At 37.0% G+C, this 24498-nt stretch overlaps 1 protein-coding gene across 3 annotated transcripts; it reads left to right on the forward strand.

Annotated features, from left to right (window-relative positions):
* The first annotated feature begins 398 nt into the window (after positions 1-398).
* LOC116264656 (myb family transcription factor MOF1-like) lies at positions 399-8424 on the forward strand. Of its 3 annotated transcripts, XM_050080640.1 has the most exons (7): positions 399-565; positions 645-791; positions 1023-1099; positions 2008-2041; positions 2146-2266; positions 4692-4833; positions 7678-8424. In XM_050080640.1, exons 2-7 carry the CDS (start codon positions 665-667, stop codon positions 8014-8016), a joined length of 840 nt encoding a protein of 279 aa, XP_049936597.1. In that variant the 5' UTR covers positions 399-565; positions 645-664; the 3' UTR covers positions 8017-8424. The 3 variants fall into 3 exon arrangements, with proteins under 3 accessions (XP_049936597.1, XP_031500852.1, XP_031500853.1); XM_031644992.2 differs by having other exon boundaries at positions 400-791; positions 7678-8423; XM_031644993.2 differs by having other exon boundaries at positions 401-791; positions 7681-8423.
* The last annotated feature ends 16074 nt before the right edge of the window (positions 8425-24498 follow it).

A 24498-nucleotide genomic window follows, 5' to 3' on the forward strand; every position in this document is an offset into this window, starting at 1 on the left:
AGAAGTATGATATAACATTATGAGTTTGATAAAAAAACAAACATTTTTTTGCAGAAAGGTACATCGGTCATGACGATACTTATATCATAAGTGACTTGGCGTATATGACCAGCTACGGCACCATCAGTTAAGATTCAACGAAAGGCAAAAAAAAATATTCTTGCTGTAAGCTGCCATGCATATATAAACGTGTCTGGATCGTTTCCTTCCACGTACGTTATCCTTCGCCGGACCACTGCTGCATTGGATTTCGATCCGAATCCATGCCGCTTAGTTTGATTAATTTGTCCCGATTCCTGCGTCTCCCTCATCATCTCATCTCAGCTCCGTCTGCAGCGAAGAAGTATAAGAATTAACAATATTTTTTAGTATTTTCATTCCTTTGAGTTGGTCCGCAATCAAGTTAAGGCAAGACTCGAGAAGGAGAGGGGCCGTTTTCAGGAGTTCTGGTCCAACTACAACTTTTCCCGACTGCAGCAAAAAGGTCATCGTCGGTTGGTTGCGTTTCTCGGCATAAAGGCAGCGTATATATCACCACACTCTTTACAAGGGCAAGCATGTCGATGTTAGTTGATCTTCTCTCCCATTGCACTATCATCCCCTTCCGATTGTTGACCCTGTCCCCGTGACCAACCTTTTTTAAGAAAGAAGAAGAAGAAGAAGAATGGGAAATTGCAGGAAGAATGGAGGTGTTAGAAGGTACAATAGATCGAAGATCCCTCGCCTTCAATGGACTCCTGATCTCCACCGTCGCTTTGTGGATGCAATCGATCTGCTTGGTGGCCATCACAGTATGCCTTTTCTTTCCTTTCCTTCCGCTCCTTCACCTTAATATTCATGTTGAAGAGCAGTAGTTTGGCCATACTTTATGGTTACGGCCATCTTCATTCTTCAATAGCTTTGGTTAGAAGAGTTCGGCATGAACTACAGATGATGGTAGTCATGTCTTCTTTTCCCATTATGATCATATATAGTCACGATCGAATTAAGATGGTGAGGAAGTTTTGTCTGTGCAATCGCAGAGGCAACACCGAAGGTTGTTCTCCAGACGATGGGGGTCGATGGGTTGGAGATTTCCCATGTAAAGAGCCATCTTCAGGTACTGCTCTCCCTCGAATTCTCCAAATATCAAATTTCTTTTCGACAACATTAGGCAGGAGCGAGAAGGGAAGACGAGGACTTTATTTGGGTCTTCACTGATTACTTCTTTTTTATTAGAGATTCGAATTGAAGCTTGATTCTCGACCACTGAAGTTTGAATTCTGCTCTCTCTTTTTCTTTATCGAAAGAACACAAGTTACATAACCCTCTCTCTCTCTCTCTCTCTCTCTCTCTCTCTTCAGGCCGTACATAATTTCACAAGTCTTTTGGGCTCTCAATAGTAAGATTAGGTAATTTACATAAATCCGATTAGTGACCTGAATTGGTTGGACTTTGTTTTTGAATTCAAGACTGTGTGCCAAAGTACCGCTCTAGGCCATGGAAACTATCAAGAAGAGACATTAATGTTTGAACCATTAGTAGCACCAATCCAGTATCTTTATGTTTTCCATTTGTAGTAGGAAAGGATTTCCATTCTCAGTTTTTACATTGGAAAAGGTAAAATACATCCTTTATAGTGCATATTTATTTATTAAATCGATAGACTAGTACAATCGTTTTCCAGTTTATGTCAAATATTAGGCAAACGTTGAATCCAAGTTGCCAAATATTATGTAACATGGAAGTCCAATGCAAGAATCAACCAAAAAAATGAAAAAAACTAAAAAAAACGAAACAGTTGCAAACTCTCTGACATGAAATGTGAAGTTCGAAAAGGAAGGGTATCAACGAGTTCTCTAGTCCTCCACAACCGAGCCACACACACACACACAGAGAGAGAGAGAGAGAGAGAGAAACGTCACTGAGTTTTCTCCCAACGTAGACTTAATTTCCTCTGTTTATTGCATAGTTCCAAAAAGGGATTCCCTAATTGTTTGTTGGTATATCTTATTCCACTTTTGGCAGATGTATAGAAGCGCCATGAATTGTATGAAGAAAGGTAATCAAAGCTCATCTCGCACCAAAGCAATTGTTTTGTTCAACTGAACTAATTTAATGGCAAATACATATAACATATTATTATTGTTTCCTTTTGCTCCACAGGGATGCATATCAATAGGGCCTTTCGGCGTGATGATGAACATGAATCAGAGCTATCATCAGAAACGAATAGCGGAAGATCTCATCACAGTGCTGGTTACAAGCAGAGTCTTTCGTCAGAGACGTACGTTCTTCCTTTATTCTCTTTCTCCATTCTTAATTTACCTGCTCATGGCGTGATGAATTCACGTGCTTCGTATTTGGTAAATCATCACACTTCGTCTTCCATTAACACTGGAAGGACCAAAGGAATTGCGAAGTTAGTTTGCAGTGATCACCGCATCAATTAGCTGATTAATAAGCTGCAGCTGCTTAAAGCAAGCGTTTTTAAATGCATTATTGCGTCCACTGCAGATCATTTAAAGGGTACAACGAAGAGCAACAGTAGTAGGGAGGAGCATGAATTAAATCGATACTGTGCATGCAATTTCTTCATATCATGTAAAATTGCAATTCACAAATTAATTTGTCAAGTTTATCTTTGAAATTTTAACTGCAATCATGCGATTTCTTATATTGTCTAAACCCTACAAATTCCATCTTAATTAATGGGTTTATTAAGATGCATGATCGGATTTCTTGGGGGCCGAAATAGGAAGATCTATTAATGATCTTTGAAAATACTTGCACATTCAAGTTTTGTACACACTTCCACTATTTATATTTCAATTCTTGAAGGGTGTAATATTTCAGTTTCGAGACTCTTGGATCAAGAGCGCAATTTTAGTTTAAATTTTGAAACATGAACATCACATCCCCACAGGCAGAGTTTAATTAGGTGGGTACATCAATGATGCATGAGTAAAGAGAATTGTTCAAGGAAAAATTCCTTCCGTTTCAAGGGATAGATGCAAGACTTTACTACGGCCGTTTGGTAAAAGAAACTGTTTGTAGCTGTTTAATGAATATGAAATTAAAGGTTGTGGCTGATTCACAAAACATTTGAACAAGAGTTTTGCAAATCAAACCTAATTTTTGGGCATGTTTATGGAACAATTACAAATTGTTTTTATTGTCAAGCTATTCCTAAATTGTACTAGCAAAGGTGACAGACTCTAAAAAAAATTTTGCCATGGTTAATTATTTTGGCAAGATGTGAAATACCGTTGAAGTATTTTTCTCATATCAAGTTACTTTATTTGCAAAGGACCCTACTTTTCATTTATTTTTCAAAACAACTTAAGAGTAATTGAAAATGCTAGAACAGCAATTTGGACAGTTAAACATATACACACCCACTTGAAGTAATCTGCAATTGCCATATATATTGTTTACAAGTTTTAAATGGTGAGGTTTTCTTGGGTCCAATATGGTAAAGTTGTTTTTCTTGAAAAAAATCTCCGGAAGATTTCTGAAAATTTTGAAAATTTTAAAAACAATAATCGTAAAAATAAAATGCAGAAAATGCTAAAATAGACATGCAGTGATAGAAAATACAAAAAAACACCCAAAAAATGAAAATACGAATAAAACACATTATGTTCATGTTTTTTTTTTTGCAGTTTAAACGGCTGACCTATTTTTGAAGTAGAAAACAAGCTTTCTTTTTCTAAAAAAACATATTTTCTATTACTATGATTGGAATATTCATGGAAAGTGAGGGTCCAATAGCAGGAGACTTTATTATTATTAATACCAGTGGCCCAGTCGTACTAATAGCAAATACCAAGTTAGGAATATTAATTGTAGGATGAGTTTTATAACATATTGGCCCCACTGACTGGGCATCTGTTCCTTTTATATCTTCTCAAATTTTCTGGGTTAGCCTTTATCAGCAATATCTATAGTACCAAGTTTTTTAAAGTGCTCCACTATGAACAGAATGTGATCATAAAAACACTTGGCGGGCCATTAAATCACTTTAATTATTATTACATTAAAAAGAAAAATTAAGATGTGTAAACTCTTTTACTGTAATTAGTGAATAACCATACAATAATATATATATATATATATAAACAATGTATGCAGAGGCGAAGCCAGAATTTTTTTATGAGGGAAGCGGAATTAAAGTTTCTAAACTTTAACTAAGGCCGAAATATAGTTTTTTAAAATTTTTATATAAAACAAGTGAAATTTTCTAAAGTCATATGTAAATTTTTATCATTTTTTTAGGTGGGTCTAAAGCCCATGCAGGCCTTACCTTAACTCCGCCCCTGAACGTATGTACACCTAATTAACTTTTACCTAAGCGTTTGTACGATGATTCGCCAATAGTATTAGGGGCGGAGCCATGATAGGGCCCACATGGACCCTAGCCCCACCTTAATTTTTTTTTTTACATGTAAATTTTAAAAAATTTCATTGTTTTATATAAAAATTTTAAAAAATGATGTTTCTGCCCAAGTTAAAATTTAAAAACTTTAATTTGACCCGCCTCATAAAAAATTTGTAGCTCCGCCCCTAAATAGTAGGAAGAATTTTCATGGCAGGCATTTCTGCTAATTCTCCTTCGATAAAGTATTTTGTGTGGTTCTTGAAAATCGATCACATGATATTTGTGAGAGTAAGCCGTCTTACTTTTGAATTGTGATACGTGTGAACAACAGCCGACCATGGGGTGAGAATATGGAAGAGTTGGTGAGCAAACGGACACCATGGAAGAGGTTGGAGATGTGGGAAGGGAACTGCCTTTTTTTCCACCCTAAAGAAGACAAACACATTGATGATTATCAGTCTGCTGAGTATGAGGTACCATCATTCTTATTCTCATTGTTTTTGATAAAGTCAATATTCAATTGATTTTAAGCTATGCAGGTGTTACATATAACTTCAACTGAGATAAAACTTGTATCTGAGTGGGGATATATATATATAGCCAACCTTTATGGTCGAATAGTTTTTTTCTTTTTTTAATATTTGCAACGTTAAAAACTGTCGTAAATTGTGCATTTTGCGACGGCATTTGATTGACCATAGTTAAATGCACCACTGGCTAAAGTTTTTAAAACTATTCCCGATAGGGAGGAGAACGAAATGCGTCTTTTCAGAAAACCAAAATGCCTACCCTCACACAGTCTCGTGTGAGGACTCGAACATGCACGCCGTTGGGTGTTCGCCCTGGCAGATTAATTTCGCTGGCTTTTACTTTTCGAAATTTTAAAAATCATAACAAAATCCTTTTTCGTCTTTTTTCACACACCAGAAAGGACTGACAATTAATCTTCATAAATGATTCCAACTACAAATGGGGTATTCGGAGTCAAAGTTTTGGTATTCTATACAGGAAATGTATATTATATAATTCTTCACAACTTTATCCATGTAGTTATAAATATACAGTGCAGAGAAAATGAAATTTTCTTCTTAATTAGGAAAATTTTCAATTACGTACTTAAATTTTTTTAATGTTATGATATCTGACTCCATTACTAAAGAAAATGTATTTTAAAAGTTTACAGCGACAAATCTTAGTGACGTTCAAGGCCGTCGTTATTACTAGAGTGACGATGATATGGTAACTAGTTATGTACGTACTTTGACCAATACCTTTGTTCACGAAACAGTGACAGATATGGCCTCTGCCACTTTTCAAGACTAAGCAATAAGCAGGGCCTATTCATGTACAATTATTTGATTATTTTTCTATATGGTATGTGCATGAACTTATGGTTACTGGGTCACTAATTGTACTTAATGAGGTCGAAACTGTGGATTCATGTCGTTAAGTGCGTGTCCCACATATGTACATGTCTCAAGAATAACTGGTACCATGCTGAACTTTTAATCACCTGCCAAATTGAAAGCATGCAATTGAAATTAAATACTTCCTCTCTCTCTCTCTCTCTCTCTCTCTCTCTCTCTATATATATATATATATATATATATATATATATATATATATATATATATATATATATAATTGTATTTGTTTGCTTGATCACAGTAAAAATATCTTTCAAATTTCATTCTCCTTCTCTAAATTGCCGAAAGTAAAAGTGAGTCATCCTATCTGGATGTGATATTTGAGATGGTTCCTCCGTTCGAGACTTCAAGAGTGTTATCTGAATAATATTGAAAAGTGTTGATCTTAGGATTAATAGTGCAGTTGTGGTCCTTGTGGAGGCCATGGACTATTCATGTCCCCCCACCTCTCTCTCTCTCTCTCTCTCTCTCTCTCTCTCTCTCTCTCATGAGTAGTAGCCTCACATGAAGCTACGAATGTCAAACACGAATATAAATATATGTGCCTAGAAAAATTATCTGGTCGGAGCTGTTTTATTCGTCAATCCCTCTGCATCACGTATCTAAACATTCTTATAGCAGATTACGGGTCAACAATAGCTGGTAGATGTAAAGTCTGATGTGCAAGCAAAAAGATACTGAGTAAGTTTGATTGAAAGCGATTGGCCTCCTTCCCGGTAGAATTTTGGAACATCGGTTCTCTTATTCTAATGATCAAACCAAATGTAGTTTGCGCTGAGCTTTTATATATCTGCATCTTCTTCTCTAGAAAGTGACGTTTTTTGGCAGGGCGTGACTTGTGAAACTCGTAAAGCTTTAGCAGTCATAAATATCGGCGTACCTTTTAGAAATTTTCTATTTTTGTTGCTAACAAAGATACAAAAAGTTTGAAAAATAACTCGTTTGGAAAATGTTGGACGTCTTCCGAGATGCTAACGTATAACAAATTGCTTTGTTGTATATCAGCTGATTTCGTTTTATTCTGTACATATTTATAATGTTTTATTTATGCCTGCTGCATTTTCAACAAATGATTTGGGAGAAATTAAAAACCAATATTGAGCTGATTCACTTTTTATATTGATTGCTGCCATAGTCAGTATATTTCATCCTTTTTCATACTTAGTTTCCAATAACATATGAAAGCAAAGAAGGAAGGCATCAGAAAGGGAAACAAGAAAATTCAATGGTCCAAGTAGATGATCTCCCTATAGCGGAGCACATAGAAATTATTCTATTTTGCTACTGCATGAATCCCCAATACAAAAATGGTGTTGGATCGAGGTGAAGCATGATCTAATTATTATCATAAATATACTTTTATAGGCTCATCCTTGGATCTTCTCATCATATCCAGTCTTTCTGTATCATATTAAAAGCAATTGCCTACACAGATCAACAAAAAGTATTTAGTTTTATGTTGACACTTGAGAGTAATTTTTCTCATTTATATATATTGCTGTCCTTAAAAAATCAAAATATTAATAATTGGTGCTCCTATATATATATATATATATATATATATATATAATTCAGCTATCTTTATGGCTAGATAGTTTTTTTTTTTAAATTTATGATGCTAAAATCCATCATAAATGGTGCATTATATAGCTAAAAACTGTGGCCAATCAACTGCACCCATAGCAAAAAAATGCATCATTTGTGATGCTTTTTAGCGTCATAAAATATAAAAGAAACCATCCGGGCATAGAGATTGGCCGGCTGATTTCAATATATATATATAACAAGGAACATGTTTGGCTTTTTAAATGTAAGCTCTCCAAACCTTAATACTTGTAAATCTTTGGAATGGGTCATAGTGATGAAAGTAATTACGGTTGGTCATTTCAGCAGCTTATTCAGGCGGATAGATCATACAACACCACAAACTTGAGAAAGCATGAAGAGGGGAGACACAACGTATGGGTTCCATTGAGTGCTGTTTCGTGCTCGTATGTGTGGAATGAAGGTAGCACAAGGCAAGCTGAAGGGATTAATGAGGAGACTGAGCCGTTTGTTCGGAGCTTGATACGGAAGAGGCCGGCTATGTCTTCTTCAACAACTGAGCAAGCAGGTGGAGTCGTGCGTCAGTCTTCAGTTACTAAATGCGGGGAATGCAGCAGTAGCCAGCTTGATGACAAGGGGATCAACTTAGAGCTCAGCATTTCCATGCCTGGATCCAATTCATGATCATATTAACCAGGCTACCCAAAAGCGTCTATTGACAAGTCGCTTCCTGTATACTATTTCAAGACCTCGGCAGATGTATCTAGCATGCACAACGTCCTTGCATATTGCATGTAGACATCCATAGATGCTACATATTCTACTCTCTCTTTCTCTCTGTCTCTTTTGAAAACCCTAGGAGAGTTGTATGCACCTTGTTGTCTCATTGGCTTGTCCAAGAAAATGAAGCTCACGGGGATCGAACCACCGACATCTGCGAGCTTAGTTTCTCTGACCCGGCCATTTACGTCTGGAGATGCTATTTTCATTCACCACTATGTAAGTGGCTCTTTCTTCAAAAAATCGGAGGAGAATCATATTTGTATCAATTAGAAGAAGGGAGGAATCCATTTCACGGGTTCTACTTTTCATATAAGTGGTTGGTTTCAATGAGTCGAGCCAATTCGAGCTCAACTTGAACTCGCTCAATCAAAGATGACCTAAACAAGTCGAGTTCAAGGTGTGAAATGAACTCACTCAATTTAATGATTTGAGCACGCACTACGCTGGCTCGGTCGGTTCAGATAAACTCGATTAAGGTTGTAGAGGAAAGATATATACAGTGGCTGCTTCACAATATTTTTGCAAGTGAAATGTTGGTGTGATGGTTTCCCCTGATGTTCAGAGTTCAAATCTGAGTGTCAGCCTTCAAATTAAAAAATACTTTTTACTGAATGGCTCGGCTGATCGCACTAATGTTACAATGGCTCTGGCACAAAAAAAAAAAAAAGTGTGCCGGTTGACCGTGAGTGTCCTGTGTCAGTGAAGTTTAGTGCAAACGACGAACTTGGTGCTGAATCTACCAGCGCCAGAGCTGAGAGGCCATCTCATGAATGCACGAAGTGCCATGTTCTCTGGTGCTCGATAACCAATTGCCAAAACCTACAGCACTGGTGCTCTTGAGAGCAGAATGCCATTTTGTGAAGCTCTAGTACAGTCCGGGGGCTCTGTGGGGCATAGGCCCCATCAACCCACTCTAAGTCAATTGAAAATTTGTTACCTCTATATTTAATGCCTCAAAAAAAAAAATTAACTCTACCCCTAAGCACAAGCTTTTGCATCGCCAAAAAAAAAAATGGTTGTGCGAGAAAACAAACTGTCTGTCTCATGTATAACAAAAACTCACTTCATTGTTGTTGGAGACCCATCATCATCACCATTGGCAGATCAAATTTTGCTCAACCCTATCATCATTGCCGGAAAGCTTGTTCCATTCATCACTGAAAATGTTCCCCTCTCTCCCCTTTAGCCCAAAAGGGATGTTCATTGCCAGAGAGAGATTCATCATCGGTACTGGGCGCGCCAGGTTCCATTTTGAGCTTTGGTGGCTTCGAGACGAATCTTTTGTGGTTGTCATCCCTAATTGGTGGGCTCGCACCGTCAATGGTAGGTGGCCGCTTTCAGGCTCTCGCGGAAGTTGCACTCCATCAGGAAGGAGGTCTTCGCTTGGAAGCGTATTTTTTGAAGCGACAAATTTTCTGAGGTGTCCGTTTGGGATGAGGAGATCCTGTCCCTCCAGTCTTATGCCAATATTTCTGCAGACCAATCTTCTCGTCTTCTTTATCTTCAGTGTCTTGCCCTGGAGTGGCGGATTAGGGAGTCCATCCACTGGCAGCAGCGTTCTAGGCTAAGTTGGCTTGCGTATGGAGACCAGAATTCTAGATTCTTCCACTTGGCTGCCTCTCAAAGGCACCGTCAGACGTTGCTCCAGTCCATGGTTATCGGGCACGGAGTTTTTCTTGGTGATGATATTCTCCCGGCTTTGACTGCTCATTTTTGGGATGTCTACTCTAAGCCTCTTCGCTTCCGTGCCCCGCTGCCGGATTTTCACCTCTCCTCCCTCTCCGTCTCATGTGCGATCTCTCTGGAGCGGCCCTTCCTGCACCAAGAGATCAAGAACGCTGTTTGGGCCCTTGGCTCTGTTAAGGCGCCCGGCATCGATAGTTTCCCTATAGAATTTTTCCGTACCTTTTGGGATGCTTGTTGCGTTGACATGTATGCTTTTTGTGATGAGTTTGCCTCCAGTTCCATATTCCATATGGAATTTAATCAGGCTACCTGCGTCTTAGTGCCTAAGCACCCTAACCCTACGGACGTCACCCATTTCCGCCCGATCTCCATTTTAGGCACGGCTTACAAGATTATTGCTAAGCTGCTCTCTTTGCGGCTTGCGCCGGTCATGCCTTCTATTATTAACCCCTTCCAAGTTGCTTTCATTAAGGGTCGGCGTCTGCAGGACGCTGTTGTCCTGGCCAATGAGGTTGTTCACTCTCTTTACTGTCTGCGGCTTCCTTCATTCATCCTTAAATTGGACATATCTAAGGCCTTTGACTCGGTTAGTTGGGAGTTCCTTTCTGACCTCTTCACCCGTCTTGCTTTTGGTCCGTCGTTCAGAGAGTGGATCCTTTCGCTTGTCACTGGGGCCCAGCTTGCGGTCTCCTTCAATGGGAAGTGTGGCGATTTCTTCTGTCTCGGGCGTGGCCTCCGTCAGGGTTGTCCGCTATCGCCCTTGCTTTTCAACTTGGTCGGCGAGAGCTTTTCTGCTCTATTTCATCACGCAATGGTCGTTGGCTTCATCACGCCGCATTCGCTCCCCCACTTACAGACCTTCTCCACCCTTCAATATGCTGATGACTTTTTCATGTTCGGCAATGCTTCCCACCAACAGATTGTGAGAACTTGGTTCATCCTTCGGGTTTTTGAGCTCATCTCGGGTCTTTCTATCAATTCCGCTAAATGTCACATTTCCGTCATTCACGCGGATCCGGCCACGGTACTTCTCGCTGAAGTGTGCTTTGGGTGTAAGGCTGCTGGCCTGTCCATGGACTACTTGGAGCTTCAGATTACGTTGTCGCCTCCTGCACCCTCCTTTTGGAATGGAGTGGAGCAGAAGCTTATTGATCGCCTTCATTGTTGGTAGGGAAAACTGCTTTCTCTCTCAGGCCGTATTAATCTTGCTAGACACTATCTTGCGTCTGTCCCCCTCCATGCTCTGGCCGTCTATCGGCCTCCTGTGGCTGTCCTTAGTAGGTTTGATAAGATTATTCGTAAGTTTATCTGGAATTGGGATTGACCTTCGGATCGCCTTGCGCATTGGGATGTGGTTGTCTTTCCGCGTCTTCTTGGGGGTGCTGGGGTTACCAACCTTAGTCGGGCATGCGAGTCTTCTCTGTATTCTTGGTGGTGGCGTCTGGCAACTGAGCATTCTCCCATCATCCAATTCATTTGTTCTAAATTCGACCTGCCTTCCCCTAGCGTTTGGAATTGTTCTATCTCTCACTCATCTCCCTCTCACTTTTGGAAAGACATGCTTTCTGCCCTTCCTCTTTTCCTCCGCCTTGCTGACCTCTCTTCGTCCACATCCCCTTCCTGGCCTCTCTCACCTACCCGCGAGTTCACTTTTTCTTCCTGCTACCTAGCCTCCTTTGGTCCTTCAGTAGCGTCACTCCCACCCCAATCCCTTTGGTCTCCTGGCCCCTCTCTTCATGCCATTGCTTTCGTCCGGCTTCTTCTTACTGGCCACATCAACACTTTTGACCACTTACAGTGCCTCGGCATCAGTTTGGCTAACCAGTGTCCCCTCTGTCTTGTCGCGGCTGAGTCTCGCGTCCACCTTTTTACCTCTTGCCCTTTCTTCTTTAGTGTCCTAACTTTTACCTGGCCATCTCTTGTTAGTAGTTTTCCAAACCCACCATCCATTCGTCTTATGTTCCTCTTTTGTCCTTCCCCCCATCTGTCTGCTTCCTGGGGTCGTGTTTGGAGGTCGTGGCTCATTTCAGCTTGGTGGCGCATTTGGGAGGAGCGCAACAACAGGGTCTTCAGGGACACCTTCTCTTCGTCAGATTATGTGGCTCGTCTTGTGCAGAGGGATGTCCAGTTTGCCATTCGGTTAAGGCGCCGCGGTCCGTCTGCGGCTAGGTGACGGTGCCGCTCCTTCCTTCCTCTCTATTCACACCTTTCTTCTCACTGTGCATTGTATTGTATATTTCGTCTTTTGCTTTTGTTTTTGCGGATTGCTTTTGTATCTAGGGGACGTCTTGTCCCCAAATTTTGTTATATATTTCCCATTTTATCGGCTCTCTCTCTCTCTCTCTCTCCCCCTTTCTTCTTCTTCACTCGTATGTTTTTCCTTCATTTTGCAGGTTACATGGGTGTAGCTTTGCCCACATGGTGTCGCCATCGCCGGTGCCTTTGGCCGTCCCTGCACAAGGACAGTTTTCTTATTGCACAAGGTATTCTACTTTAGATATAGATTGTGCGACAAAATAGAATTCATTCACAAAATTGAGTGACGAAAAGTCATAAGAAACACGAAAACTCGGCGAAAAAACAAAGAAAGCAAAATATACAAAACGGCCGACAAACGAAAAAGGAAAAGCATAGAGAAGATGAAAGAAAAATAAAGAGAGAGCGAGAGCAAGAGAGAGAGAATGTGAAAAGCTAGTCTGTGCGTGAACGCAAATGCTGGCCAAGGCGAAGACAATGCCTTGCTGATCATTTCCTACAATAATAAGATCAAGATATACAAGTATGGCAATAAATTGACTCCTTGAACATCGTGTGAATAGTGTATAATCAATAGCTGACTGAACAAAGTTAGCATCTTTAAGGGCTATCATAAGTTTGTGAAACTAGTTGCATAGGGACTATTTGAGTCCATACGAAGACTTTTGAAGCCGATAAACTTTATTTCTAGGATGCTCCCCTCGCTAAAAAGTCTAGGAGGCAATGTCATATACACTTTTTCATGAAGTTCACCATGGATGAAGACATTGCTGACATCCATTTGATATAAATACCATCCTTGAATAGAAACAAGCACAAGTAAAGTTTGCATAGTGGTTAACTTAACAACCAGGTTAAATGTCTCATGGTAACCAAGTCGTGTACCCCTTTGCAACAAGTCAAGCCTTATATTGCTTTGTATGCATATTTGAAATCAGTTTCTCTTATGGATAGATGCGAGTAGCATTACCTTAAGATCTATCCAGACTTCTCGGGCCTCATTGGCATAAATAACACTATCGGTGGTTTCTTTGGACAAGGAATTGAGTAGCCATAAGTATAGTAAGTCAGTGCAGCGAACCCACAAATTATAATATGCACTTGTTGATGTTGGTTTGAGAATGGAACTATCTATAAAGCAGATTTATTCTTCATGCTAGGAGCCATCTTCATAGATGCCACTGACCGGAGAATTAGACACAAGCACTACACTAGGATTATCCGAATGGTGTAGGAAAAAATGAGATGAGTTTGCATCAATAGTATCGTTCTTATCAGTACATGAAAGAATAGACGGAGAGTTGTTTAGAGCAACCATGACAAATAGAGGGATGGAAGATTAGCACTCTATCTCTCATGGAAGGAAGATGGGCACTTTCTCTCATGCATGCTCTGATACCATAAGAAAGGCTGAGAGAGAACAATAATATTTTGATACTTTTCTATATATGAGAGACTTGAATATATACAAGAGATTACATGATCCACTAATTGTGGTACTTGAAAGCTACAATAACAAATATCACAACAGAAAAATCTAAGAAAAAATGGCAAATGAATGATACAATATCCATAAGATAAGGAAAGGATCTCAAAGATATTATCGTATTCAAATTTCAAAACTTCGATAATTCTAATGATCAATGGCTTCTCATGCAAAAAAAACTGAAAAAAAAATTGATTATACGTTTTCAAGAAATTGATTCAAAAAAACATAATTATGGTCTAATAATCATCCCAGCAAGTCCATGAAAAATTGTAGAATTATGAATGATATGAGAACAGTGAAGCATCCAGCATTATACAATGGTAGAATGACACCATAGCAAGCCACATCTTGGTATCTACATACACTCACAACTCACAACCATGAAATTTCTCCACACCATAGACAACAAAAAATTAGTTCTAGACTTCTGGTTTATAAGCACCACTGAATCTTATAATAACAATAGGCAATAACATCTAATTGTGATCACAACCTTGAAAGTTCTATATGTCACTGACAATAGACAAAGTAGTTCTAGTTTCTATGCCATTATAATAAGCTATTGTAGTAAAAGGACTAGAAAATTTACCTACAACATTTTTGATATTTTAGCTGCCTAAAGTAGTCCCATGCCTAGATACCATCAAGGCCCAAGTGAAGCAGTCCAGCAGCACAAAACCTCAAAATCATTTATAAATTAGATAACAACTGACATATAAACAATGAGAAAGCAAGAAGCATGAACTTATGCTTTTCTTGCATTCTAGGCTTGTTTTGCCTTTCTCTTCATCATTCACCAGCTCAGCTGAAAATTTAAAATGAAAAAAAGGCATCAGTCAACCAGAAAATTAGGTTAATCATGAAGTATGTTTTACCCCAATTATAAAAGAAGATTTTGCTAATTTTTTGTGGTGATTTCCATCTGTTGATTTGTTCGAATTGGAATCCCTATGATGTAAAAATTCAGCCATACTCACATCTAACTCAAAGTTGGGCAAAGAAAAGTGCTTAACCAAGAAGAAATAGATGAACAATATCTCTAGCTAACTAGTCCTTTCATTAATATATAATTCAATGAGGAGACTAGAAATCAAGAAATGAAACAAGCAATAGGCAATGAATTTGGTGCCTAGCTGGTAGATTGGTACTTCAATTCATTTGGGTGGACAACAAGAAGAAGATGACGATGATGAATGAGTATTATCACTCTAACAAAGCCTAGATGTCACATATTAAGCAGCCATCTTCATACTATATTGAACATGTGTAATGCTATCTTTGATCAATAATCCAAAAGAAATTTTCAAGGCATAACCCTTATTGCTTATAGTCTCATGTTAGAACATGTTGCATGTAATGTGTGCAGCTGATTGATTTCAATGATGACACACGCTTGAGAAATAAGACTGAAAAAAGATGGTATAAATAGGATAATTCCAATGAAAGCACCAGAAGAGTAAAAAAGGATATCTTTTTGTGCTTGTTAACTATTTAAGGACATATATTGACAAAATTTGCAAGGAATCACGAGAAATTTCAAATTTCCAAATAGAAATGTAATGAAAGTAGTGACAAGGATAACAAGGTATGTGGAGGCATGCAACAATTATTGTAGCAGGACATTTTTATCATAAGACACAAACCATAAACATAAAGTCAACACAATAAAATCAATCCACATTTCAATCCCTTAAAATTTAAATTCAGTTACCTTGATATCCACATAATCTAAAACAATGTTCCCCTCTTTATGTTTCTCTTCAAACACATACAACCACCACCAACATAAAATTAGAAAATTGAAAGTGCAAAGTTCTTCAATCTCGTGTTCTCAAGTAATCTAGGTATTCAAGAACCTTGGAATTTGTAACTTAAAAATCACTAGGACAATAACAAGCCACAAGTTTTTCAGCCATCAATAACACTAACAAGGGAGGCAAAGGGAGGAGACTTACAAGAGCACTAAAAGGCAGGCAAAGGGAAGATAGTTACAAGTAGATTACACTGGAGTCCGGAATTAGACACTGACTCACTAATCAAACACAAGCTTTCCACCTATTACCACTGATGCATGTCATGTAAAGAGATAAAGCGAGAAAGGGAGAGAGTGATGCTTACCAGGAAACCATGTTAGCGGCTCTTAAATAGTTGTCAATGGCAACAAAAATTTTAATAGGTAGTCCCTACCTAGAAGGTCATAGTGGGTTATTTGAAAAGTTGCAATAGCAATGATAATAGTAATAAACAAGAAACACTATGAGAAACATGAAAAGATAATGAGTCAAACAATATAACAAACACTAAATATGAGAAGCATATGAGTTTTTGTAGTGTGCATCATAAAGATAAAGACAGTGGTAATATTGTTGGCACCCTCCCTTCTCTTTCTTGGTGACCAATGTGCGGTCAAAGAAAAACCATGCACGAAGTAGCAAACTTTGGGTTTTGTTTAGAAAATGAATTTCAGAAGAAAGGGACTCAACCATGGTACGAGGATCGGCAGTTCCTGCCACCTTTAACAAGGGTAATTGATCTAAGGTCTAGTTTTTCTCAAACTTTGAAAAATTATTTTTTCTACATGCATGTGCAAGGATTGGATATTGGATTTTGGATTTTGGTATTCATTTTGAACAAGTTTGAGAATATTTTGGAGTTTTGCAAATTAAGGGATTGGAAATTTGTGTGGGATTTTTGGGTTAATTCTGAATTGCAGTACTTTATCTTTGATTTGGTCTAAAAATTAGAGTTTGAGAAATTAAGTATTTTAATCTTGGATAGGAAATTGAATTTTTGAATGTGATTAGGATTTGAAATTGAACATGATTCAAATTGATCTTTTTTATAGAATTTGGGATTGAAATTGGATTTTTGAATTGAATTGAAATTGAAATTGAAATTGAAATTGAATTTTTGGATATAATTGAGAGATTTAGACTAGATCTTGGTGAATTGAAATTGAAATTGAAATTGAATTTTTGGATAGAATTGATAATTGAAAATTAGAGATTTAGACTAGATCTTGGAGATTCTTGGAATTGGAACTTGTTTTTAAAACCAAAAGGTTGGTTTTCGAAAATTGGATTTAGATCTTAGAGTTTGAAATTTCAAAGTTTGGGAATGGCAAAAATCGACCAATATTTTTTTATTTTTAATCTTGGTTTTTGGAAGTATTGGAAAGTTTTGATTTCACACGATTGGTGAGTTTGGAAAATTGGAGTTTGGGATTGTCTTGTTTTGAGAAATTTGATTTTGGACCAAAATCATGAGAATTTATTGGATTTGAGTTTGAAAACTAACTTAATTGTTGGAGAAAGTCTAATCATGGATTTGAAACTGATTTTGAAAATGTAGGTTTTGCAACCATTTTGAAAAATCTTGTGTTTTCGCGACAAAATAACTGAGTTATTCAAGTTTTTGTCGCAATATGACTTGGTCACTGTAGCAACTCTGACTTGACTTACTCAGATTTTGTGAAAGTGAGTGGGAGCATGGGTGAAATAAGTGTGTATACATGTATGAAATAAACTATATGTTCATTCTTGCTCTACTCAAACTTTCTCCATGTGTAATTTAATTTGGATCTCATGTTGGTCCACCTATGGAAGTTTAGGGTGTTCTCCAAGCTTATTCTTAATATCAAGAAAAGCTTTTTGGAGATGATGTCCATGGGCTTAATTTTGAAAATTTTGATTTTATAATTGAGGTTCCAAAATGAATTGGTGAAGACGAGCTTCAATCATCCCAATTTTTTGTTTGGAAATTTTATAAATTTTGGGAGAATCTTTCCTCTCTGTGAGAAAAATTTGTGTATTCCCCTAGATTAGAGCATTAGCTCTAGGTTTAGAAGTGAGATTTAGTTTGGACAAGTTGATTTCAACTTGTTTTGGCATAGGGTATTGGTAAAAGCAGGACTTTTATATCAAAACCAAATATTTGAAAATTCTTGGTGTTGGGTCTAGGGAAATTTTATGAATTTCTCTAGGTTGGCATTTTTTTAAGAATGGTTTTGAGTTGAAAATACTTTGGTCTTGATACAATTGATTTGAAAATGGGGGGACCATTGGAAATTTATTTTTTCAAATGATTTTTTATTAGAATCGGATTTCTCTAGGGGTTTTGGATTTGACCAAAACACTTGTTTTGGATTTGAGAGATTCCTTCGAAACCCGTTAATAGTTGATTTTCAAAATCATAGATATTTCTGCAAAAATCCAGAAATGAGATAAGTTTGAAATGAGCCCATTTGGATTTATTGTTCCATTTAAGATGAATCATGCTTATGGATTGAGTAGATCCAATCCTTGATGAAACCATTTTGTAAGATCGTGAGATCCAATCTATTGTACATTCAAGAGAATATCAATGCTTCATCTCCCTCTCTCTCTCTCTCTCTCTCTCGCTTTGCATTCATTCATTCAAAGACATATATGAAAGGATGGCATTTCATTTTCTGAGTTTTGGAAAAACAAAATTTGATTCAAATATGTTTGAACGATCATGGGAATGCATGCAAATATGCATTAACATATAAATTGTGGCTGCTAAATGAGGTCCAATCTTCATTCTTTTTGAGAAAAATTATGCATGCAGGGTGTTAAGTTGGACTGAATGGTGTGGCTGGAATCAAACTCAAGCATTGGGCAACTGATGAGCTAAATAGCCTGCCTTGGTGGAGCCTGATTTGAACATTCTTGCTGCAAGTGATTGGCTAGGCTGAGACGCCTACGTTGGGTGAGCGGCTAGGCGGAGTCGCTTTTAGTAGAAATGCCTAGGCTGGACCTGGCTGGGCTGTCATGCCTTGAATGGAGAAATCGGCTAGAGCTAGGGATGCCTAGGTGACTAAGATTTTAAGCTGAGTTGAGCACCTACCTCAAATGCAGCTTGGAGGTCGAGGTCGGCTGGAGTATGAGATGCCTTGGAGGCGTGGACGGAAGACGCATTGGGCTGAGCTCAAAATGATGCCAATCTAATGACGTCTTAGGTTGAAGAAGCTTGCATCCAAGGCTGACGTCTTCTTGATGGCTGTTGTGGCTAAGGAACCGAGAATCTCTTGGCTGGAGCAAGAGAGTTTGAAGATAGCTTGGGAGCTAGAAGATAGGGACATGAGAGCTTGGGGAGCTTGAGAGAGATCTCAAAGAGGGGGGACCGGAAGTCTTGCGTGAGCTCTTGAGAAAGATGTCCAGCCCTTTCAAGGGGAATTATAACTTAGTGCTAGACAAATTTTTTTGGAAAGCCAAAGAATAATGGAACAATCTCTAAGATTTTAGAGAATAAGCAAGGGCTTCATGCAAGGAGCACCTTCTTCCTTGTTTGAGAATCAAGCAAGCAGGGAGGGGCTATCTCTTCATTTCAGCCTTAGAGATTTAGTCATTGTCCAGTGTTTACACCTCAAATTTTCAAAATTTTTCTCAATGGTGTTTTGAAAAATCCAAGTCTTGGAACCACCTGTAAAAATTCAACGAATTGCAAAAATTAAGATGTTTGTCAAATGTAGGCAAAATTTCAAGATTAAGCTTGAGATCAATGCAAATCAAGATCTAAACTTAAAACTTCAATAAAGATTAAAATTCTCGTTAGTGAGGATTAAAATCTTACTCCAACACTAAGAGAGAAAAATAAGTCAACATGACTTCTTCAGCTCTCCCTCTTTCTCTCTCCAGAAAAATCTAGGAATGAATTGCCTAGAGTAATGATTTCCCCAATTTTCCCTAAAAACTATTTAGGAAAACAATTCACAAGAATCATAATCCTGATTTAACTCGGATCAAACACAATCGAGCTAATGCATTTCAATTCAATCGAGTTGAAAGAATGTTTCAACCTTAATGTGCCATAAAAAAGCACTCGAGACTAGATCAGGCATGATCTAGACCAATCATAAAAAGGGTGGCTCAAACAAGCACACTCTATTCAAATTTTCTAAATTAACTAATCGGTTTTTTGAAATAGTAAAAACCAAGAAGGCATTCAAAGAATACATATTTCTTCATCCTCATCTATAATTTTTGAAAATGTAAGAGGAAAATCCCAAAAAGATGTACTCCCCCCTCACTAGTTTCAAACTCAAGGAATTTGAAAAATTGGACAGCTCATTTGGACGTCCCCCCTAGCTGGTTCCAAGAATGAAACCAGAAAAGTATGGTTCAATTGGAAGGTAAAACCAGCCATTAAAGATGTTCCCCCTTTCTCTTCTTTCTCATTTGAATACTAACTAGCTGGTCAAGGACAAAATCCTTAAGGCTGACATGAAGAGAAAGCCCCTCCATGCTTACTTGATTCTCAAGCTAGACAAGATAGACAAGAAAGCCAAAGTGAGAGAGCTCATTGGCAAGGAAGAAGGTGATCCTTGCATGCAGCCCGTGCTTTTTCTCTATGCTAAAAAAATGGAGATTGTTCTATGATTCCTTAGCTTTCCAAAAAAATTGGCTAGCTTTATGACTTGGTGCATATACAAGCCACCCTTAGCAACCCCTTGAAAGTAGCGGTTGTGACATAAATTTCTTTTCCCTATTACAACTTTAAATTGAAAATTTTATTTTAATGACCATTGAATTTTGAATTCTATATGGTAAGTACATGTTTCTCTTCATTTCTAGAGTAGGGGGTGATTGTTACAATCGAAAATTGTGTCCTTCCTATTGTTTTTTTTTGTTTTGTTTTGTTAGAATCTGTACTACTATCATCACTCTTAGAAATCTTATGGGTAGTCCTTACTAATTTTATGAATAATTTGTTAAAAGTGTGCTAAATTTTATGGATATTTTAATATGTAGCAAATAGCAACTTGAATTAGGGAAATAGTTTTACTTGTTATATTGCACTCATAATCTCAAATAATTGACTGATTATTCAACATCTTATTTGTTGGTCATTTGGTATTGTAGTTTGAATCCATCACCTGATGTCATAGTGTCTTTTGTCCAACCATAGTAAAAGTCGTATTCACTGACGGATCATAATGTTGGTATAGTGGTTTGTGCGTATATATATATATAGTAAGAATATGCTTTTCTTGACATGTAAAATGACTTTTAAATGTCGAAAAGGAGTAATAACATTTATGGAAAAGTTTTGGATACAAAGGTCTCATATATAATGTAGGTTCTAGAATATATATAATTTAAATATATATATTCAGTAGTATGTGGAATGTAGTTTGGATCTTGCAATTCAAGCACTTCTGATCTAGAACGATCTCTCTCTCTCTCTTTCCTAGAATATATATAATTGAAATATATATATTCAGTAGTATGTGGAATGTAGTTTGGATCTTGCAATTCAAGCACTTTTGATCTGGAACTATCTCTCTCTCTCTCTCTCTCTCCATATATACATATATATATATATATATTTTATATATATATATATATATATATATTCAACACAATCCATGCCAAAAATATATGTATATATATTAAATATGTGTTTACATTGTTCTCAAAAAAAAATTATGTACAAGAAACACCATTAAATAAACATGAAGTTTATAGATTTTTAAGGTAGCCAAAAGTTAATAAGCTTCAAGAGAGGACAATGGCCTTTGTGATGAAAGGAAAATGTTACTTCTAGGAGGAATGCATGGAACTTTAAAGAAGTTTAGCTAAAATAAGGTGTTTTTGTCCTTAAAGACATTGTCCTTAATAATTCTTTGTTGCTTGTTTTTATTTTTTAATGAATTTTTTCCTTATGGTCATTAATAGTACTTAAAAAAGATGAATCATTCCAATACTATGAAGCCTAAGGTTGCGATCAAAGAACAAAATTCTATAGTAACAAGTCCAATCATATCACTATGTGCATATTCAATGTTTTAATAGACTAAATTCAATAGTTTGATACTATTATAGGTTATTTGGTATTTTGCTTGAACTTTTGCATGTTGATTTTCAGTTATGGCAATGTTTACTTTTTTTTCAGTCACCCCTTTGTACGCCATCAAGCACAAAAAAAAAAATCCATGACGTTATTGTTTCAAAAAAGTCAAACATGGGGTGAATTTGGGAAAAAGGAATAACAATCATCCTCCATCTCATTCTAGGAAAACAACATTGGGATTCAAATCCTAGAATTATTTTTTGAACCCATCATACACTACCTAAAATATTTACAACCAGAGCTAGAGATGGAGATGGAGATTGACCTAAGTAGATGGATATGAAATCATGAAATAGTTTACATGAGCTAGACTTTGTTACTGAATTTCTAATTATCTTAATGTTTAATGGTCTTAATTAACTTCTCTTTCTTGTGCGTCTTACAAATCTTTTTCTATGATTACTTTAAATGTTATCAAAGGTGTAGCTGTGGCATTGTTTTATAGCATCTCTAGGAATTTTTTTTATTGAATCAAAGCCTTAGGCATACTTATGAAGTCAATAACTTTGAAATATCATATCTTTGCATAATTCTTGGTGAAACCATCTTGTATGATGACTTCATTGTGAATATTTTGTTATCATAAGAATTTATCCTGCAATTTTTGCCGTTTCACTTTTGTTTTATTAACAGCTTGTTTGCATTTTCAAGTGCACATTATTGTAATTTTAACTCAAATATCAGCACTTTGTGAGAAATTTTAGTAGCATATGATCAATTATCCAAAGACAATAAAAATGTAGTATCTCAAAATACCTTGGATAAGATCTACCTACTTGATCATTGTCCAGCACTTTAGAAAATAGTCAACAGCATTACTGAATCTGGTTTTATTCTTGAGCAAATTGGTGATTGACTACATTCTTGGTATCTGGTAAGCTTGGGTTCAACCATGGTGTTCCTTGTAATGGTATCAATTATTGATATTTAAATGTAGTTCAAGTACCGAGCTACTTTGTATTTTTTTACTTTAAACAAAGAAATAAAAAAGGCCCACACAACATGGTTTTGGAACTTTTGGTCTTTTTTGTTAGAAAATGTGTTAACATGCCAACGTTAACGTTACCTTGTAAAATTGTTTATTCTGATGTAATACGTTGACCAAATATTGAAATGTTCTTGAACTGCATTATCTGATAGCTTGTGTTATTATAGAATGCAAAGGCCTTCACTTATGGCTTACTAGCATATCACCATGCAGCATCGTTATATCTAATAATGTTCTAGATGATGTTGCATAATGTTTTATCAAGAACTGGCTCAAATGTGTCAAATTTCTGCAATGGCAAGTAGCAGGCAGCCTTTTTAATCTCAGGGGAGTCCTTTTCAATATCATTTGGTTGTTTGTTTTCAGTACTTCATTAGTGGAATATCGATGTTGTTGTTGAATTGGGATCCTTTCTGACAGTTTTTTTGTATATTGTTTCTTTGGCAAAATTATATCATATACTTCATGTTTGCAATATGCACTAAAGTCTAGAATGATCCTCAACATGGAACTTACCAGTGGAATGATTAAGCATAATACTTCTTGTTCTATTTTATTAGATCCTAAGTTATCTAAAACCTTTTCCTGAAAGAATGTTATCGAATGTTAAGCTGCTCATCGGTATTCTCTTTTGTGATGCATTTATAATATAAACTAAAACTTACTGAATTATTTTAAAACTAATTGCATCACCTTCATGTTTGTGATTTTCTTGTCGTCCAAGGGAACTTCTCATTTTTTTTCGAGGTGCAATTGGATAGAAGCTTCAGTGGTTCATATTCCATAGGTAACTTATTGCTGATCATTTGTCACTTTTTTGTCTTCTTCATATATATAGTTTCTGATAATTTTGAAAGCATTTATAGATCAGAATTGCCCTTGTTACATGGAAATCACTTATTCACAAACAATGATGAATCAATTTAACATACATGAGTTTGGTATGCCTAGGATGCACTTTTTCGTTCCCCTTTGTTGATTTTTTTTATGCAAATTTGCGTCCGTGAGCTGAGACCAGGTTGGGATGCAAGAGGATGGTGAGAATATGAACTACATAATTGACACCACACATGCATGATCATTAAGATTAGGCATTATTTATCATGGAGGCAAGTAATTGTTGAAAGTTTGAATTTGGGAGCTATTTGCTTCTAAATTTGAAATTGATATCATCTAACAATTGTTTAGAATATAGAAAAAGGTTACGCTAAAGAAATGCATCCCTACAAAGTATCAAACCCCAATATGGTGATTATGTCAACAGTTCTTAAGCATGTGGCAGTAGCCAATGGTGAGTAATCTGGAAATTTGTGGAACAATAAGGATGCTCCTACTAATTTTCTTAGACATTCATTCCATTGGTTGATCAAACAAAAGGAGGGCATGATTGGGGCTGAACAAACTGAGCCAGCTCGAGCTCAGCTTGACACAATAAAACTCAAGCTTCAGCTTGGCTTGAACTCAGCTCAAGCTCAGTTGAGCTCCATATAACATGCTGGAGATCGACTCGTACAACTTTTTTAACTCATATCTCTTAACCACAGTTAGCAAACCAATGAATCAGGCTCAGATTAACTGCCAACTGAGTCACTGAGTCAACGAGTTGCAATGAGTTGACTCGGTGAGTCATCCTAGTTTGATCTCTTGATTTGGCAGTTGGAAAAGATGACAATTTTGAAAAATCTTTTGAAAAAGGGCTAAAAATGAAATTTTAAAAGTCTTTTTTTGTCCGTTTTAAAAGAATTTGTAAAAGAACCTTTTGACTTGACGCATCATTAAATGATATCATGAAGAACTCCCCTTTTCAAGAGAGATAGAGAGAGGGGGCAGAGTTTCACAGATCAAAAAAACTCCTTTTCAAGGGAGAGAGAGGGAAAGTGAGAGAGTTTTACACTTTTACTCATCAAGAAAACTCCCTTTTACATGAGAGAGATAGAGGAACAAAGGGAGATCTCATTTTTTTACCCTCTCTCTCTCTCTCTCTCTCTTTTGATAATGCAAAACTCATTTCTTGAAATCAAAACTGTCATCAAAACCACTAGACTGCCAGTGATCCAAATGCTATGTTGTCTGTGTGCACAGAAAAGGA

This window comes from Nymphaea colorata, chromosome 11 (genome assembly GCF_008831285.2).
Source record: "Nymphaea colorata isolate Beijing-Zhang1983 chromosome 11, ASM883128v2, whole genome shotgun sequence".
In the NCBI taxonomy this organism is placed as follows: Eukaryota; Viridiplantae; Streptophyta; class Magnoliopsida; order Nymphaeales; family Nymphaeaceae; genus Nymphaea; species Nymphaea colorata.

Bases quoted from the DNA above. Each gene is read 5' to 3' on its own strand.
- LOC116264656 (XM_050080640.1), top strand. From the start codon at position 665: ATGGGAAATTGCAGGAAGAATGGAGGTGTTAGAAGGTACAATAGATCG. The intron at 792-1,022 runs GTATGCCTTTTC...GTGCAATCGCAG, and splicing joins TCTGCTTGGTGGCCATCACA to AGGCAACACCGAAGGTTGTT. The intron at 2,267-4,691 runs GTACGTTCTTCC...TGTGAACAACAG, and splicing joins CAGAGTCTTTCGTCAGAGAC to CCGACCATGGGGTGAGAATA.